The 19,999-nt window shown below is 44.3% G+C and overlaps 1 protein-coding gene across 3 annotated transcripts in view; it reads right to left on the bottom strand.

Moving 5' to 3' along the window:
* BATF2 (basic leucine zipper ATF-like transcription factor 2) overlaps positions 1–19,999 on the bottom strand; it is a 152,439-nt gene that overhangs the window by 23,921 nt on the left and 108,519 nt on the right. For all 3 annotated transcript variants that reach the window (XM_075838743.1, XM_075838741.1, XM_075838740.1), the window contains one exon: positions 4,670–4,738. In XM_075838743.1, the coding sequence (XP_075694858.1) occupies positions 4,670–4,738 (69 nt within the window). The remainder of the gene's footprint in view (positions 1–4,669; positions 4,739–19,999) is intronic.

Below are 19,999 nucleotides of genomic sequence, written 5' to 3'. Positions count from 1 at the left end.
CGTACTCGGGAGAAATTACTTTACAAATGTTGGGGTGCTTTTTCTTCTCTATTCCTTGTAAAAATGAAAAATGTGTATCTAAAACTACATCTTGTTGGAAAAAAAAAATATTTTTCATTTTCATGGCTTAATTCTAATTAATTCAGCAAAAAACCTTTGGGATCAAAATTTTCACTATACCCCTAGATGATTCCTCAGGGGGTGCAGTTTCCCAAATGGTGTCACTTTTGGGGTGTTTCCACTGTACTAGTACTACAGGGGCTCAGCAAATATGACATGACACCCAGAAACCATTCCAAAATCCAAATGGTGCTCCTTCCATTCTGAGCCCTACCGTGTGTCCAAACAGATGTTTGTGACCACATGTGGGGTATTATTTTACTCGGGAGAAGTTGCTTTACAAATGTTGTGGTGCTTTTTCTTCTTCAGTCCTTGTGGAAATGAAAAAAAAATACCTAAACCTACATTTTCTTTGAAAAAATGTAGATTTTCATTTTTACGGCCTAGTTACAATAAGTTCTGTAAAAAACCTGTGGGGTAAAACTGCTCACTGTACCCCTAGATAATTCCCTCATGGGGTGTAGTTTCCAAAATGGGGTCACTTGTTGGGGGTTTCCACTGTTTTGTCCCCTCAGGAGCTTTGCAAATGTGACATGGCCACCGCAAACCATTCCTGCTAAATTTGAGTTCCAAAAGCCAAATGGCGCACTTTCCCTTCTCAGCCTCGCCGTTTATTACCACATGTGGGGTATTGTTTTACTCGGGAGAAATTTCTTTACAAATGTTATGGTGCTTTTTCTCCTTTAGTCCTTGTGGAAATTAAAAAAAATTAGCTAAACCTACATTTTATTTGAAAAAATGTAGATTTTCATTTTCACAGCCTACTTGCAAAAATTTCTGCAAAAAACCTGTGGGGTCAAAATGCTCACTATACCCTAGATAATTTCCTCAAAGGGTATAGTTTCCAAAATGGGGTCACTTGTTGGGGGTTTCCACTCTTTTGTCACCTCTGGGGCTTTGCAAATGCGACATGGCCTCCGCAAACCATTCCTGCTAAATTTGAGCTCCAAGAGCCAAATGGCGCTCTTTCCCTTCTAAGCCCTGCCGTGTGTCCAAACAACTGTTTATTACCACATGTGGGGTATTGTTTTACTCGGGAGAAATTGCTCTACAAATGTTGTGGTGCTTTTTCTACTTTAGTTCTCTTGGAAATGAAAAAAAATTAGCTAAACCTACATTTTATTTGAAAAAATGTAGATTTTCATTTTCATGGCCTAGTTCCAAAAATTTTTGCAAAAAAACTGGCCGGTCAAAATGCTTGCTACACCCCTAGATAAATTCTTCGAGGGGTGTAGTTTCCCAAATGGGGTCACTTTTGGGGGGTTTCCACTGTTTTAGTTCCACTAGACCTGTTCAAAGCTGACATGGTGCCTAAAATATATTCTAATAAAAAGGAGGCCCAAAATCCACTAGGTGCTCCTTTGCTTCGGAGGCCGGTGCTTCAGTCCAGTAGCACACCAAAGCCACATGTGGGATATTTCCTAAAACTGCAGAACCTGGGCAATAAATATTGAGTTGCATTTCTTGGGTAAAACCTTCTGTGGTACAAAAAAAATGGATTCAAAATGAATTTCTGGAAAAAAATAATGAACTTTGTAAATTTCACCTCTGCTTTGCCTTAATTCCTGCGCAATGTCTAAAGGGTTAAGAAACTTTCTAAATGCTGTTTTGAATACTTTGAGGGGTGCAGTTTTTAAAATGGGGTGACTTATTGGCGGTTTCTAATATCTAAGGACCTCAAAGCCACTTCACAACTGAACTGGCCCCTGTAAAAATAGCATTTTGAAATTTTCTTGAAAATGTGAGAAATTGCTGCTAAAGTTCTAAGCCTTGTAACGTCCTAGAAAAATAAAATGATGATCAAAAAACGATGCCAATCTAAAGTAGACATATGGGGAATGTTAGTTAGCAACATTTTTGTGTGGTATAACTGCCTGTCTTACAAGCAGATGCATTTAAATTGAGAAAAATGTTAATTTTTGCAATTTTTCGCTAAATTTTGGTGTTTTTCACAATAAATACGGAATGTATCGGGCAAATTTTGCCAGTAACATAAAGTCCAATGTGTCACGAGAAAACAATCTCAGAATCGCTTGGATAGGTAAAAGCATTCCGGAGTTATTACCACATAAATTGAAACATGTCAGATTTGAAAAATGAGGCTCTGTCAGGAAGGTCAAAAGTGGCCAAAGAGGGAAGGGGTTAATGAAAACAGAATAGCACCTTGTGCTTTTTTGTTTGTAAACATAAAAACAGAGTATCATCATGATGCCGGCTGTGCGAAAATCACGCAGCCGCGCACCATATGCTGATGCCACACGGACCTTTTGCACGCGCAAAACGCAGCGTTTTTTGCGCGCGCAAAAAGGACACGTCCGTGTGAATAAGGCCTAACTCAAATTGACAGTGCTAGCTATATGCAGCCCATACACAGTGATAGCCATATACCCCATAAGTGCAAGCTACATGCTTCCCATCTAAAGTGACATCTATATGCAATCCAGGTACTTACAGGAATACATACCCACTAAGGGCGGGTTCACACATGGCGGATTTTCACTTAAATTCCGCTGCGGACACTCCGCAGCGTTAATCCGCAGCGGAGCCGTTTCTCCATTGACTTTCACTTTAATTTAGCAGTGTTCGTTTAGACGATGCGTAACATTCCGCTGCGGAGCATAGGCTGCGGAGCGGAATGTGGTGTCCGCAGCATGCTCTGTCTGTTGCGGAGCAGTGGCGGACTGGTTGCGGACTCATGGCGGAATTTCTCCATTGACTTCAATGGAGATTCTAAGTTCCGCAATGAAGTCCGCAGCTGTCATGCACATGTTATGTGTGCTGCGGATGCGTCTTGCTTTTTTAACTTGACATTTCTTCATTCTGGCTGGACCTATGTATTTCTAGGTCTACAGCTAGACTGAGGAAGTCAATGGGGCTCCCGTAATGACGGGAGCGTTGCTAGGAGACGTCAGTAAATAGTCACTGTCCAGGGTGCTGAAAGAGTTAAGCGATCGGCAGTAACTGTTTCTGCACCCGGGACAGTGACTACCGATCCCAATATACATGTATCTGTAAAAAAAAAAGAAGTTCGTACTTACCGAGAACTCCCTGTTTCTGTCTCCAGTCCGGCCTCCCAGGATGACGTTTCAGTGTAAGTGACGGCTGCAGCCAATCACAGGCCAAGCACAGGCTGCAGCGGTCACATGGACTGGCGCGTCATCCAGGGAGGTCGGGCTGGATGCCGAAGGAGGGACGCGTCATCAAGACAACGGGCGGTAAGTATGAATTTCTTTTACTTTCACTAGGGAAAGTGCTGTCCCTTCTCTCTATCCTGCACTGATAGGGAGAAGGGAAGCACTTTTCCCGCAGTCCGCAGCAGCTAGTCCGCATCAATTTTCTGCACATTTTGTGCAGATCCGCAGCCGTAATCCGCAACCCGGATTAGGTGCGGCATTGATGCGGACAGTTGCGGAGGAATTCCGCCATGTGTGGTCATGCCCTAACAGGTGAAAAAAGTCATGCAGCAAGCTTGTCCACACACATATTTTGGATTACCATTTTTAATGGACCCAGCATTCCTGAAAGCTAGGCCTCATTCACAAGTGTGGATTTCAAAACAGTATTTGTAAGCCAAAATCAGGAGTGGAACCTACACAGAGAAAAGGTATAATGGAATAATGTATACTTCCGTGTTTTGGTCCTACTCCTGGTCTTGGCTTACAAATACTGATTGAAAATACTGACCAAAATACCCAAAAGTGATAGTGGCCTAAGTCACCGAGGAGATTTTAACAAATCTCATCCACACAGAGTGGAAAAAATCTGCAGAGATGCCATTCATAAATTGACCTGCGGTGCGATTTTTTTTTAATCCACAGCATGTCCATTTATGCTGCGGAATCGCTGCATTTCTGTTGTGGGTTTTTCCCATTGAATTCAGTGGGGAGGTAAAACAAATAGGCAGATATTGCGATTTTTGCCGCAAAAAAGCTGCAGTAACACCACAAAAAAAGAAAATTTGGAAAAAATGCTTTTTTTTGTTTTAAAGTAATTAAAAGTTTATACTTACCCCCCCACCGTTGTCATAGTGATGTGATACCCTGTTCTGACTGCAACCCGGCCTCCTGGGATGACTTTTTACCCCATGTGACTGCTGTAAATCAAAGGCTGCAGTGGTCAAATGGACTGCAGCGTCATCCAAGGGGGCCAGGCTGCACTCGGAGCAGAAGGACACATCGCTAGGACACAACGGAGAAAGGGGTAAGTTTGACATTTCCCTGCAGTCTTTCCACAGCAGAGATTCCGCCCAAAAAAACGCATCACAATCTGCTGCGGTTTTCCGGGCGGAGTTCCCTGCGGCTTCCAGGACAGGAACGCTGTGTCATCCACCCTGAGTGTTCTTAACCTTACAAAGTAGTTGTGTTGATGAGACAACCCCTTTAACTAGATGACCCTACCATATGATAGAAGACATATTAAATAAACTGACAATAATAGCAATGATGGGAATAGTTACACTACTTATAATGACAAAAATAATAATAATAATTTCCTAAATTTATATGCATTTTATAATCTGATACAAATAGGAAAGAATAACCTCACTTACATATTCCCATGTACCACACGGTGTTGTCACCTCAGTCGTTCCACAGATATCTTCTTGCTTAATTTTCATCTTTCCATTAAAAATAGTGTTAAAACGAAATCATAATATATTTTAAAAAAAATACAGAAGAAATGTGCATTATTCTAAAAAAAAACAACTTATATTTTTTTTAAAAATCATCTGTATCCAATTTCGGAACCTAAACAAGGAACCAGTTCTGTAGAGATTACGCTGTATACGTATGATGCACGTGGAGAGATTTGTTCTATTGATTTCAGCTCTTGTGTAGATATAAGGATCACAGAGAAAAATCTTTCCATGTGGTTTCGTTTTACCCTAAGAACATTTTGACTGGGAGAAATCACATGTTGCCAACATCTTCCCACTCCCCGTATACTCCCTGTCTTCCTACTCCCCCGTATACTCCCTGTCTTCCTACTCCCCCGTATACTCCCCTGACTACTGATTTGTTCCCAAGGAGGAAGAATTTTGCCCTGTAGAAGCAGGCACTCCTTTATGAATGAACATCCACAGAAAGTGAAAGCTGCAAATCAGGAGCTAAATTCTAATCATTGGTCATAGGAGTGGTAACCTCTGCAGACACTTATCTTTACAGGAATGCCTCTGCTGATTGCTCCTTGTGGGAAATGTAAAGATTAGTGAATATTTACACATAGTACCAGAAATAAAAGGCACAGGCCAGAAGTTTGAAAGTGTGATCATCGCCTTTCCATATTTTGCAGCATAGAAGTTTCTCTATAAAACAATACATTATTCTTGTTTCAGGCTTTTTTTTTTGCACAGATTATGCCATAACATGAGGTCGACATACCAGATGTATCACCTGTGCAGCGGCATAGGGACCCAGTAGACAAGAGGGCCCACTGCCACCTTAAACGCAGCTTTCTACCGTCAGTTAAATTATATGCAAGAGACTGAGCTAATTAATTTCATTGCTCACAATTTCCGGTAGATTGTTAGAGACTTAGGGTATGTTCACACGCACTAATTACGGACGTAATTCGGGCGTTTTTGCCCCGAATTACGTCCAAAAATAGCGCCTCAATAGCGCTGACAAACATCTGCCCATTGAAAGCAATGGGCAGACGTTTGTCTGTTCACACGAGGCGTAATTTACGCGCCGCTGTCAAATGACGGCGCGTAAATAGACGCCCGCGTCAAAGAAGTGACCTGTCACTTCTTTGGCCGTAATTGGAGCCGTTATTCATTGACTCCAATGAATAGCAGCGCCAATTATGTCCGTAATGGACGCGGCGTTCAAGCGCCTGCACATGCCGTTACGGCTGAAATTACGGGGATGTTTTCAGGCTGAAACATCCCCGTAATTTCAGCCGTTACGAACACCCTCGTGTGAACATACCCTTAAGGGGGTGCTCTATGATGAGCTATTGAAGAGCAAAGGGCCTATATTCTTGCATCGTGGCCCCCTTCTGTCATTGTCCGGCACTGATCAGATACATGGCTATATATTTACAGCGAAAGATAGGGTTGGATCATGTCATGAGTGATCAGGAAAGCCTTTCCCAAAGAGATGCTTTGGTCGCCCGGTTGGAGACAGGCTCATCAGTTGGGAGCTCAAATGCAGGACGACTGTCCTAGGAATAATAGAACATGACTACATTACAGACTTCACCACCTCGCCCAGAGATAGGTTCACTATCACATCTGTTCCCTCTCATCCACTAAGAAGGAAGGTCCTCCTAGATGCAATCGGAGTACATTTCAAAGCAGGTTATCGAAGAGTGCCCGCATCCAAATTTCTAATATCTATAGACATGATATTTAAATATAGTCATAAAGCGAGGTACCAGATGGAGATCATCAGCTCCATGGTGTACCTTATAGACTCAGAGTACTACATGGACACATTGGACCTAAAAGATGTCTACCTGCAGGTCATCCATCACTATCAGTTTGTGGCTCTGCTATTTGGGATCACCACAGCCCCACACATCCTTATAAAGATTGTAGTATATGGTCACAGTACTTAGGATAAGGGGTATGGCGATAAATCCCTACCGGGAAGTCTGATATTCTCTTTAGCACCTTTGTGCTAAAGTTTCCACGCCACTGATTGCTAGCTGGCTTAAAGAGACCATTTGCTATAAAGGAGTAGGTCTCTCTACTGCAGATGCAGTTAGAGCCCACACCACCAGGGTAAAAGCGGTATCGAGGGCTCGGGTCCCTATCTACAGCATCTGCAGAGCTGCATCATGGAGGTATTAAGGGTATGTTCACACGTAAACTCAAAAACGTCTGAAAATGCAGAGCTGTTTTCAAGGAAAAATAGCTCCTGATTTTCAGATGTTTTTTATGCCACTCGCGATTTTCGCAGCGTTTTTTTACAGCCGTTTTTGGTGTTGTTTTCTACAGAGTCAATGAAAAACAGCTCCAAAAACGTCCCAAGAAGTGTCCTGCACTTCTTTTTCGTGGCCGTTTTTTTACGCGTTCGTTTTTCAAAACGGCCGCGTAAAAAAACGGCCCATCGGAACAGAATGCCGTTTTCCCATTGAAAACAATGGGCAGATGTTTGGAGGCGTTCTGCTTCTGATTTTTCGGCCGTTCACGGCCTGAAAAACGGCCGAAAATAGGCCGTGTGAACATACCCTTAGGATAGATTCATGCGCGGCACATTTTGTTGCAGGAATTTGTGCGACTGAAAATCAGTTCCATTTATCTGACTGGCGTTACTTTGGCGGTAAGCACATGGATTTCTGAAAGTTCCATTCAGATGAATGGGACAGTCGCAGAAATTACTGCAACAAAATCTGCTGCGTGTGATTTTACCCTTATTAAACATCATAGACTTCATTTTGGCGCTTTGGGGGAAGCTAGTTTTGTCTTCTGTGCTATCCCACTCTTGAGATATTTTGTTACATCCCCATATGACTGAGAAGTCACAAGGATGTTTAGGAAAGTGAGAACTTACTTATGCAATTCTTCTTTCCTGTAGTCTGAGCAACGGGCACAAATTTTGTCTGCCTATAGACCTTATGGGGGTCTGATTAGTTTAAAGTGGTATTCCCAGAATAGACATTTATCACCTATGCACAGACTAGGTGATAAGTGTCTGATCGCTTGGGGCCCCATTGCTCACTAGAACGGGAGTCCCGAAGCCCCGTTCCTTCTCACTGCAAGACCGCAGTGAGGAGAACTTTGAATGGGGTGGCGGAAAAGCATGCGTAGTGCCCCTCCATTCAAAGTCTATGGGACTGACAGAGAGAGTAAATCGCTCAGCTGTTACCGTCAATCCCATAGACATTGAATGGAGCGGCAGGGTGCGTGTTCATCCTCCGCTCCATTCAAGAGTGGGGGGCTCGGGACACTTGTCCTAGTGATCAGTGGGACTCCAGTGGCAGGGCGCCTAGCGATCAGACACTTATCACTTATCCTGTGGATAGGTGATAAACAGGGGCGTAACTAGAGCCCCCCCCTTGTTGCTATAAAAAAAATTCTATGTTTGATAATACACCATAAAGTTACCAAATAATTGCACTATCCATTAGACAAGGAACAAATATCACAATACTGTGACTGAACAAAACCCAGTATACCAAGGTCAATATTACCAAAGATACCAATATACAAGTGACAAACAATACTGCCACACCATTATCACCATATAGTGACTGAATAATACCACCATACTGTTACTGAATAAAAACCACTATACAAAGACCAATATTACCACCATACAGTGAACATATAGCATTCCTACACTGGCGCTCTGCAGACCATATAAGTAAATACAGTACAGTTAATTCCACTGATTAGAGATGTTCACTTTCCTTTTCTTCTTTTTCCAGCCAGGCCGCCATGAGGACTTCTCCCGACCATGACTTGTCTTTGCAGAATGTACAGCACAGACATCTTTGGCTTCTCAATTTTCCAGCACCCTCCCATCCTATTCCCAACGCTTTACACAAACTCGTGACTCAATAGTGCCCCAGATGGTAATAATTCCCATCTCAGTGCCCCACACAGTATAAGTACCCATCAAACAGTAATGTGTCCCCTTTAGGCCCCGAACAGTAATAATGCCCACCAAACAGTAATTGTGCCCACTTTAGGCCAAGAATAGTAAAAGTTCCCCCACAGTGTAGTAATGTCCCCCTTTGTGCGCCTACACAGTAGTAGTACTCTTTTGTGCCCCCATGAAATAGTAAAGCCGCCATATAGTAGTAAGATTCCTCCATATAGTAATTAGGTCCCACCCATATAGTAGTTAGATGCCCCCATATAGAAGTTCTGCCCCCATATAGTAGTTAGGTGCCCCATATAGTAGTTATTCCCCCAAAAAGTAATTAGGTGCACTCATCTAGTAGTGCCTCATCTAGTAATTAGGTGCCACATAAAGTAGTTAGGCCCCTGGGCACCCATATAATAGTTAGGTGCCTTCATATAGTAATTAGGAGCCCCCATGTAGAATTTAGGTCCCCATATAATAGTTAGCCACCCATTAAAAGTGCCCCCATATAGCAGTTAAGCATCCCATATAGTAGTTAGGCCCCCTTCCATTAATAGTGGCCCCTTTGTGCGAATGAAGATTTAAAAGCAAAGCTGAAACTCACCCAACCCTGTTCCCATGAAGTTGCTGAGACTTTTGCCTGCTGCCCAGCGCAGGTGGCATGATGCAGCGACAGCCTGTCCCTGACGTCCTCTGCGTCCCCCAACCTAAAATAGCCTGTGGCTTACCAGAGTACGTGATGGGGCAGGGAGCCAATGGCTCTCTGGTCCGCCATAGTACATAGTAATCAACGCTTGTACGGGGGCCCAAGGCTGACAGGCCCCCCTACCCTACCAGGCCCGTTTGCACCCTCTGTGACCACGACCAATACACCCCTGGTTATAAATGTCTATTCTGTGAATACCCCTTTAACTTTGGCACTAACTTGTAGCAGGGGAAATTAACCCCCATTTGTTTGTTCGGATTACATTAAAGATTTTTTAGTCATCAATGGAAACTAAGGGTTAAAAGTTTCCAATCTAAGAATACAATTAGGGGAAATGTTGCAATCCAAGTGATGGCTGATAAGAAAAACTGTATTCATTTATAGTAAGAGAAAATAAAAGTGAAAGTATAAGACAGGAAGAATGCTGCATGCTGGACCCTGCTATGTGAGGAGTGGCAGACGTTGCTCTATATATACACTTCCCATAATAATATAAACTTGCCTGTTACAGGAAAGCAGATTTATTTTATGAATTAATACTCATTGGGAGTGTAAACTTTACAAAAATAATCAAATTGATTGAAAAAAGATTTGGATATTAATATTCTCAGGGGTTTACTCCCTTATGAGAAAATTTTAAGTTTAAGGAATTCCTGAACATACAGGACTGTCACTTCTAGGTAAAGAAAGGGGTCACTTTGGTTTGTCATATTGTTAACCCCTTCACGCTCAGCGACATACTATTCCGTTGTGTTAAGTGCATCGTTCGTGATCAGCTCCAGAATAGTACATGCATCGCCATTTTCCCCCGGCGTTTCATCGAGCTGTGATGCCTGCTGTTTCCGACAGCAGGCTATCACAGCTCAGTATGCAGGGACCAATCGTAGTGGTCCCTCCTCCGCAATCGCTGCTATTGGTTAGTTAGTGACGACCGACCAATAGCAGCGATCGCATACATAATTTGCAGTGTAGTTTACAAAACTTTTCCCACCCTCTATCCACTTACATTTCCCACTCCTGTACTTGTGTTCCCCTTGTCACCCACGTTTTTGGTCAGTGATCTCTATCACTGACCACTTTTGAGTCTTCAGTGCCACATTTTTTGGTCCCTGGGGATTATTATTTTTTTTTATTTTCTTTATAAAATATAATAAAAACAAAAAAAAGTCAGTTTAGAAAGTCAGCAGAGAGTTTAGTATTAGGGTTAGTTAGTGTCAGGGAACCGCCAAAAAGCGTAGTCAGGTATAGCGTCAGGGAATTTAGCGTCAGGAATCAGTCACAGTTAGTTAGGTTTAGCGTCAGGAATCCGTCACCGTAGTTACATTTAGCGTTAGGGATCCATTACTGTAGTTTAGCGTCAGGGAAGTTCACATAAATTTAGTTGTTAGCGTCAGGAAATTTAGTGTCAGGAATCCATCATGATAGTTAGGTTTAGCGTCAGGAAAGCTCAGAATAATCTAGTTAGGTTTAGTGTCAGGGAATCGTTGTCGTCGTTAGGTTTAGTGTCAGGGTAGTGCATATAAGATCTAGTTAGGTTTAGGGCGGATTTACACGAACGTGAGCGTTTTGCGCGTGCAAAAAACACTGCATTTTGCGCGCGTGGCAGCAGTAGCGTGACAGCTCCGTGTGTCATGTTCATATGGATGCGCGGCTGCGTGCATTTCGCACGCAGCCGCCATCATTATGACACTCCGTTTGGATGTTTGTAAACAGAAAAGCACGTGGTGCTTTTCTGTTTACATTCATTCTTTTACTGCTGTTGCGCGAATAACGCTTGTCCCACTGAAGTGCTTCCGTGGGGCATGCGTGATTTTCACGCACCCATTGACTTCAATGGGTGCCTGATGCGCAAAATACGCCGAAATATAGAACATGTCGCGAGTTTTACGCAGCGGACTCATGCTGCGCAAAACTCACGGACAGTCTGCACTGCCCCATAGACTTGCATAGGTCCGTGCGACCCGCGTGAAAGCCACGCGGGCTGCACGGACGCAAATCACGTTCGTGTAAATCCGCCCTTAGTGGTAGGAACCCTCGCCCTAGTTAGGTTTAGTGTCAGGGAAGTGCATATAAAATCTAGTTAGGTTTAGTTTTAGGAACCCTCGCCCTAGTTAGGTTTAGTGTCAGGGAAGTCCACTCATTCTATAAAAAAAATAATATATATATATATATATATATACATACATACATATATATATATATATATACATATATATATATATATATATATATATATATATATATATAAATATATATAAAGTTTAGATACTTCGTTATCTGCAGCCAGTATTAGGGTTTATTAGTGTCAAGGAATCGTTCTATAAAAAAAAGTTTTAGGTAGCAGTCTATTGCTTCTAGTAGTGCTAATAAAATTACTAATAAAAGTATACTTTTATTTTGTTCTTGTCAAGCACTCACGCTCTGCTTGTGCAAGAGAACACATTTTGCTGTATACACAATACACGTGTCTAAGAACACAATTTACACGTGTGACACAATAATAATAAAATATATCCCAAAGGTCATTTTCTCTTGAAGAGGTCTATGCAATTCTTGCCTCTGACACAGACTCGCCAAATGGCGAGACTTTATCTTTTATTTATCAACCTCCTCATCCAGTGATGAAGAGGAGGGACCCTGTAGGAGACGCCCCAGGACCTCCACCACAGTTGAATCCCCTGAGAGAAGTGACCCCGGAACAGTTGAAACCTCCAAACGAAGTGAAACTGAAATATACATATATAAAATTGAAAATCTCACTCTGCACCATCTGCGGCGCATTATCTTTTACACAGTACATGTGGAGTCAAAATGCTCACTACACCTATAGATGAATGTCTTAAGGGGTATAGTTTTTAAAATGGGGTCACTTCTCAGGGGTTTCAACTGTACTGGTACCTCAGGGGCTTCTGCATACATGACTTAGCACCGGAAAAGCTCCAGTAGGCCAAATGTAAAGGATCTGCCAGGCACAGCTTCGGGGTTAACTCATTTAATTAATCAGTCAGCACCTGAATCTACATCCCTGAGACTGACTCCAGCTTCCACCACTCAGGCTGGCAGGCTTAGGAGTGGGAGAGCCTATCGCAGCCTGGCCAGACTCAGCTAGCTCCCGCCCTCTGTCTATTTATACCTGCCTTTCCTGTTCCTCCTTGCTTGTTATTCTTTTTCGTGTGGTTTCCTGGCCCAGCTACAGCTCCTTCTATTTTGTTCCTGCTCCATACTGACCCTGGCTTACTGACTACTCTTCTGCTCTTCGTTTGGTACCTCGCACACTCCTGGCTTGACTCGGCTCGTTCACCACTCTGGTTGCTCACGGTGTTGCCGTGGGCAACTGCCCCTTTCCCTTGCTTGTATTCCCTTGTATGTTTGTCGTGTTTGTCGTGCACTTACTGAGTGCAGGGACCGCCGCCCAGTTGTACCCCGTCGCCTAGGGCGGGTCGTTGCAAGTAGGCAGGGACAGAGTGGCGGGTAGATTAGGGCTCACTTGTCCGTTTCCCTACCCCCCGGTTATTACATAATAACAAGCCCATACCTAGTCTACCCTGGTCCCTGACACCACTATGGACCCCCGTGAGACCCTGGCTCAGCAAATGCAGGGTCTCTCCCTACAGGTCCAGGCCCTGGCTCAGAGGGTCAACCAGCCTGATGCTACCTTGGTAGTTCCCCTCACCGCACCTCTTGAACCCCACCTCAAGTTGCCCGACCGGTTCTCAGGGGACCGGAGGGCTTTTCTCTCCTTTCGGGAGAGTTGTAGGCTTTACTTTCGTTTAAAGCCTCATTCCTCAGGTTCTGAGAGCCAGCGGGTGGGTATAATTATGTCCCGGCTCCAGGAAGGGCCCCAAGAGTGGGCCTTCTCCTTGGCTCCTGACGCCCCTGAACTTTCCTCCGTTGATTGTTTATTTTCTGCTCTCGGACTTATTTATGACGAGACTGACAGGACTGCCTTTGCCGAGAGTCAGCTGGTGACCTTACGTCAGGGTAAGAGACCTGTTGAGGAGTATTGCTCTGACTTTAGGAAGTGGTGCGTAGCTTCTCGGTGGAATGACCCTGCCTTAAGGTGCCAGTTTAGGTTGGGTCTGTCGAATGCCCTGAAAGACCTGCTAGTTAGCTATCCCTCTTCTGACTCCCTAGACCAGGCTATGGCTTTAGCGGTACGACTTGACCGACGTCTCAGGGAAAGACAACATGAACGTTTATGTGTTTTCTCCTCCGACTCCCCCATGATGCCTCCCGAAGTTCCGTTGCTTCGTTCCTCCCCGAAAGACTCAGAGATACCTATGCAACTCGGGGCCTCCGTGTCCCCCCAACAACGTAGAGCAATTCCGGCTAAGGGTACTTAGGGAAAATCATGACTCCGCACTATCTGGTCATCCAGGCATCCTGGGTACCAAACACCTCATTACCAGAAATTATTGGTGGCCTGGGTTGCCTAAAGACGTTAAGGCCTACGTCGCCGCTTGTGAGGTTTGTGCTAGGTCCAAGACTCCCAGGTCCCGACCAGCGGGCTTACTGCGTTCGTTGCCCATTCCCCAGAGACCTTGGACACATATCTCCATGGATTTTATCACCGATTTGCCTCCATCCCAAGGCAAGTCGGTGGTGTGGGTGGTGGTAGACCGCTTCAGTAAGATGTGCCACTTTGTGCCCCTCAAGAAACTACCCAACGCCAAGACGTTGGCTACCTTGTTTGTCAAACACATCCTGCGTCTTCATGGGGTCCCTGTCAATATTGTTTCGGACAGAGGGGTACAATTTGTTTCATTGTTTTGGAGAGCCTTCTGTATGAAGTTGGGGATTGATCTGTCCTTCTCCTCTGCCTTCCATCCTGAAACCAATGGTCAAACGGAGAGGACTAATCAATCTCTAGAACAATACTTAAGCTGTTTTGTCTCTGACTGTCAATATGATTGGGTCTCATTCATTCCCCTTGCCGAATTTTCCCTTAATAACCGGGTCAGTAACTCGTCAGGGGTCTCTCCCTTTTTCTGTAATTTTGGGTTTAATCCACGGTTCTCCTCCGTTTCACCTGGTAGTTCCAACAATCCCGAGGTAGAGGTCGTTCATCGGGAACTGTGCACAGTCTGTGCCCAGGTTCAGAAGAACCTAGAGGCGTCCCAGAGCGTACAAAAAACTCAGGCTGATAGAAAACGTTCTGCTAACCCCCTGTTTATGGTCGGGGATCTGGTGTGGTTGTCGTCTAGGAACTTGCATCTCAAGGTTCCGTCCAAGAAGTTTGCTCCCCGGTTTATTGGGCCGTATAAGGTCATTGAGGTCCTCAATCCTGTCTCCTTCCGGCTGGAGTTACCCCCGTCTTTTCGTATACACGACGTGTTTCATGCCTCCCTCCTTAAACGCTGCTCCCCGTCCTTGGCTCCCTCGAGGAGACCTCCTGTTCCTGTCCTCACCCCTGAGGGGGTGGAATTTGAGGTGGCCAGGATTGTGGACAGCAAGATGGTCCAAGGCTCCCTCCAGTACCTGGTCCATTGGAGAGGTTACGGGCCCGAGGAGAGGACTTGGGTACCCGCCCGGGATGTTCACGCTGGGGTATTGGTCAGGAGGTTCCACCTGCGTTTCCCCAGTAAGCCAGGTCCACTTAGAAAGGGTCCGGTGGCCCCTCATAAAAGTGGGGGGTACTGTAAAGGATCTGCCAGGCACAGCTTCGGGGTTAACTCCCTTAATTAATCAGTCAGCACCTGAATCTACATCCCTGAGACTGACTCCAGCTTCCACCACTCAGGCTGGCAGGCTTAGGAGTGGGAGAGCCTATCGCAGCCTGGCCAGACTCAGCTAGCTCCCGCCCTCTGTCTATTTATACCTGCATTTCCTGTTCCTCCTTGCTTGTTATTCTTTTTCGTGTGGTTTCCTGGCACAGCTACAGCTCCTTCTATTTTGTTCCTGCTCCATACTGACTACTCTTCTGCTCTTCGTTTGGTACCTCGCACACTCCTGGCTTGACTCGGCTCGTTCACCACTCTGGTTGCTCACGGTGTTGCCGTGGGCAACTGCCCCTTTCCCTTGCTTGTATTCCCTTGTATGTTTGTCGTGTTTGTCGTGCACTTACTGAGTGCAGGGACCGCCGCCCAGTTGTACCCCGTCGCCTAGGGCGGGTCGTTGCAAGTAGGCAGGGACAGAGTGGCGGGTAGATTAGGGCTCACTTGTCCGTTTCCCTACCCCCCGGTTATTACACCAAATGGTGGTCCTTTCCTTCTGAGCCCTGCCGTGAGCCCAGGCAGCTAATAACAGCCACATGTAGGGTATTACCGTACCCGGGAGAACTCACATTACAGTTTATGGAGTGTATGTCTCTGGTGGCACATGCTGGGCACAATATATCGGACACTGAAATGGAATATATATATAGAAAATTACAAATCTAACTCTGCACCATCTGCAGCGCATTATCTTTTAAATAAGAACCTGTGGGGTCAAAATGCTCACTACACCTCTAGATGAATGTCTTAATGGGTGTAATTTTTAAAATGGGGTCACTTCTCGGGGGTTTCAACTGTACTGGTACCTCTGGGTCTCTGCAAATGCGACATGGCACCCGAAAACCAATCCAGCAAAATCTGGACTCCAAAGAACGCATAGCACTCCTTCACTTCTGAGCCCTCCCATGGGCTTAAACGGACGTTTATCACCACAAATGGGGTATTGCCGCACTCAGGACAAATTGAGCGACAAAATTGGGTATTTTATTCCTTGTGAAAATATGAAATTTTAAGCCAAAACTATATTATTGTAAAAAATTAAATTTTTTTAAATTCTCAGCCCAATTCAAATAAGTTCTGTGAAAAAACTGTGGGTCTAAAAGGCCAAAACACCCATGAATGAATTCCTAGAGGGGTGTAGTTTCCAAAATGTGGTCACTTCTGGTGGGTTTCCATTGCTTTGATACCTCTGGGGCTCTTCAAATGCGACATGGCACCCGAAAACCAATCCAGCAAAATCTGGACTCCAAAGAACTCATAGCACTCCTTCCCTTCTGAGCCCTCCCATGGGCCTAAACGGCAGTTTATCACGACAAATGGGGTATTGCCGCACTCAGGACAAATTGGGCAACAAAATGGGATATTTTATTCCTTGTGAAAATATGAAATTTTGAGCCAAAACTATATATTATTGGAAAAAAATACATTTCTTTAAATTCACTGCCCAATTCAAATAAGTTCTGAGAAAAAACTGTGGGGTCTAAAAGGTCACAACATCCACAAATGAATTCCCTGAGGGGTGTAGTTTCCAAAATGGGGTCACTTTAAGTGGATTTCTACAATTTTGGCACTACAAGACATCTTCAAACCTAGCATGGTGCCTAAAATATATTCTAAGACAAAAGAGGCCCCAAAATGCACTAGGTGCTTCTTTGCTTCTGGGGCATGTTTTAGTCCACGAGCGCAGTAGAGCTACATGTGGGGCATTTCTAAAAACTGCGGAATCTGGACAATACATATTTAGCAGTGTTTCTCAGGTAAAACCTTCTGTGTTACAGAAAAAATTTGATTATAATTTAATTTCTGCAAGAAAAATGAAATTTGCAAATTTCACCTATACTTTACTATAACTCCTGCGAAACGCCTAAAGGGTTCAGAAACTTTCTAAATGCTGTTTTGAATACTTTGAGCGGTCTAGTTTTTAAAATGGGGTGCTTTATGGGGGTTTATAATACATAGGCCCTCAAAGACACTTCAGAGCTGAACTGGTACCTAAAAAAAAAGCTTTTGAAATTTTCATGAAAATACGAGAAATTGCTGTTTATGTTCTAAGCCTTGTAACGTCCTAGAAAAATAAAATAATATTCAAAAAATTGTGCCAATCTAAAGTAGACATATTGAAAATGTTAATTAGTAACTATTTTGTGTGGTATTACTATCTGTCTTACAAGCAGATACATTTAAATTCAGGAAAAATTAAATATTTCCAAATTTTCTGTGAATTTTTCTAATAAACACTGAATGTATCAACCAAATTTTACCACTACCATAAAGCCCAATGTGTCACGAGAAAACAGTCTCAGAATCGCTTGGATAGGCAAAAGCATTCCAAAGTTATTACCACATAAAGTGAAATATGTCCGATTTGAAAAATGGGCTCTGAGCCTTAAGGCCTAAACTAGGCTGCGTCCTTAAGGGGTTAAAGATGGGAAACTTATCTCATTCCATCTATTTAAAAAGTAGTATAATGAAAGACTTCCGGTAGGCGGGACATCCAGGATGGCCACATTTTAATCCAGCTCCTGCACCCAGCTGCAGAATCCAGTCTCCAGACCGCGCATCCTGGGTTTTTAGTGGTCGGAGACGACTGAATATCCAGGTGACAACATCACTCTGCCGCAGGAGCGCTATATTGACCGCCGAAGTCGGCCCAACAGGTGGGCGTGAGACAGCTCTGGGAGGTGGAGGAGCTGCCACCCGCCATCTTGAGAGCTAGGCCAAAAGATCTCAGGCCTCCTTCCCTGACACGCTAGAGGGGAAGTGAAGCAGAAGACAGCCAGAGATAGAGCCGTGAGAGGTGGGGATCCCTTGGCAGCAAGGCTCCCCTCAGTAAACAAGGAGGATCTGCAGCACTTACCGGCAGACGTCAGCTCACAGACCCCCATCAGGACCGACCGGACTGCATGCTGCCTGCAGACAGTGAGAGACACCTCACTGGTAACTGACTCTGACTCGCTGCCTGGATACAGCTAAGTACTCTGCACTGCTACCGTTTGCCTCATTGCCTGTCAGCATGTGGATGTGATTTGCTCGTGTAGAAGTTACCCTGTCTGTGTGGTTTAACCCCTTCCCGACATTTGGCGTACATGTACGTCATGGAAAGCATTGACTTCCCGCAAAATGCCGTACATGTACGTCAAATGTTTGGCACCGGCTCAGAAACTGAGTCGGTGCCATCATCACCGGATCTCAGCTGGATCTTACAGCTGACATCCGACTGTAACGAAATTAGCTTCGATCCCCGCCATTAACCCCTTAAGTGCAGCGCTCAAACGCGATCGCTGCACTTAAGGTGTTTGCAGCTCATCGGAGCCCCAGCAATGAAATTGCCGGGGTTCCGGTGGCTGCAATGGCAACCGGAGGCCTAATACTGGCCTCCCGGTCTGCCTAGCACCGAAGCCGGTCAAGATCCGCCCGGTGGCGGAGCCTGATCGGTTTCCGTAGCTGCCGGCAAGATGGCGCCGGGTCAGGAGCTGATCCGGCGTCATCAGCGGTGGATGTCAGCTGTACTGTACAGCTGACATCCACCTGTAACGGCAGGAACCGGAGCTAGCTCCGATCCCTGCCATTAACCCCTTCGATGCAGCAATCGAAAGCGATTGCTGCATCGTAGCGGTTACTAGCAGATCGCCAGCCCTGACAGGCAATCGGGACTGGCGACTGCTGTTATGGCAACAGGAGACACAATGGTCTCCTGCTCTGCCATTACGGAAGCCGATTCAGGCCCCGCCGGGAGGCGAAGCCTAATCGGCTTGCTGTCAGTGAATGACTGACAGATCTAATACATTGCACTACATAGGTAGTGCAATGTATTAGAAAAAAAAAAATCTGACCGTTGGACCTTCAAGTCCCCTAGTGGGACTTGAAGAAAAGTGTAAAAAAAGTATAAAAAAGTGTAAAAAACAGTGCAAAAAATAAAAGTTTGAAAACAATAAAAGTTTAAAGTAATGAAATAAAACACAATCCCCCTTTTACTCTTATCAAGTCCTTTATTATTGAAAAATAATAATAAACCATATGTATTTGGTATCGCCACGACCGTAACGACCTGAGGTATCAAAATATTGTATTATTTATTGCACGCGGTGAACAGCGTAAAAAAAAACGTAAAAAACGTTACCAGAGTTTCTGTTTTCTAGTCACTTTGCCCTACAAATATTAGAATAAAAAGTGATCAAAAAGTCGCACGTATCCAAAAATGGTACCTATAAAAACTATAGCTCGTCCCGCAAAAAACAAGCCCTAATACACCTCCGTCGACAAAAAAATTAAAACGTTATGGTTCTCACAACTTGGCGACAGAAAAAAAATACATTCTTTTTACAAAAGTAATTTTATTGTGAAAAAAGTTGTAAAACATAAAAAAATGCTATAAATTAGGTATCGCCAGAATCGTACTGACCCGCAGAATAAAGTTAACATGTAATTTATAACGCATGGTGAACACTGTATAAAAAAACCGAAAAAAGCTGTGCCAGAATTGCGTTTTTTTGTTTACCTGGCATCCCAAAAAATAGGATAAAAGGTGATCAAAAAGTCACATGTACCCCAAAATGGTACCAATAATAACTACAGCTCATCCCGCAACAAACCAGCCCTCATACCGCTACGTCTATGAAAAATAAAATTAGTTATGGCTCCAATAAGTCAGGAAATAAAAAAAATATGCAGTTGTGCCCGAGGGGAACATTTCTTCAGTTTGAAGAGGCGATTTATCAAGGACCTAAAATTAGGGAACCAGGAAAGGGAGGGCCCAAACATATCCGCTGGAAGCGACGGTGCCCGTATTATACCAGGACAACACTTCCCAGCAAAATTCCTCAAACTACAAAGGTGCGGAGTGTGGACCAAAAGGGGGATAAGAAATTACACCATTTATCAGTGCGACACTGGCCTGTGCGGAAAGGATTGCTTCACAGCGT

The sequence above is a fragment of the Rhinoderma darwinii genome, chromosome 9, assembly GCF_050947455.1.
Source record: "Rhinoderma darwinii isolate aRhiDar2 chromosome 9, aRhiDar2.hap1, whole genome shotgun sequence".
NCBI classification, from domain to species: domain Eukaryota; kingdom Metazoa; phylum Chordata; class Amphibia; order Anura; family Rhinodermatidae; genus Rhinoderma; species Rhinoderma darwinii.
This window is presented reverse-complemented; position numbering and strand designations above follow the sequence as displayed.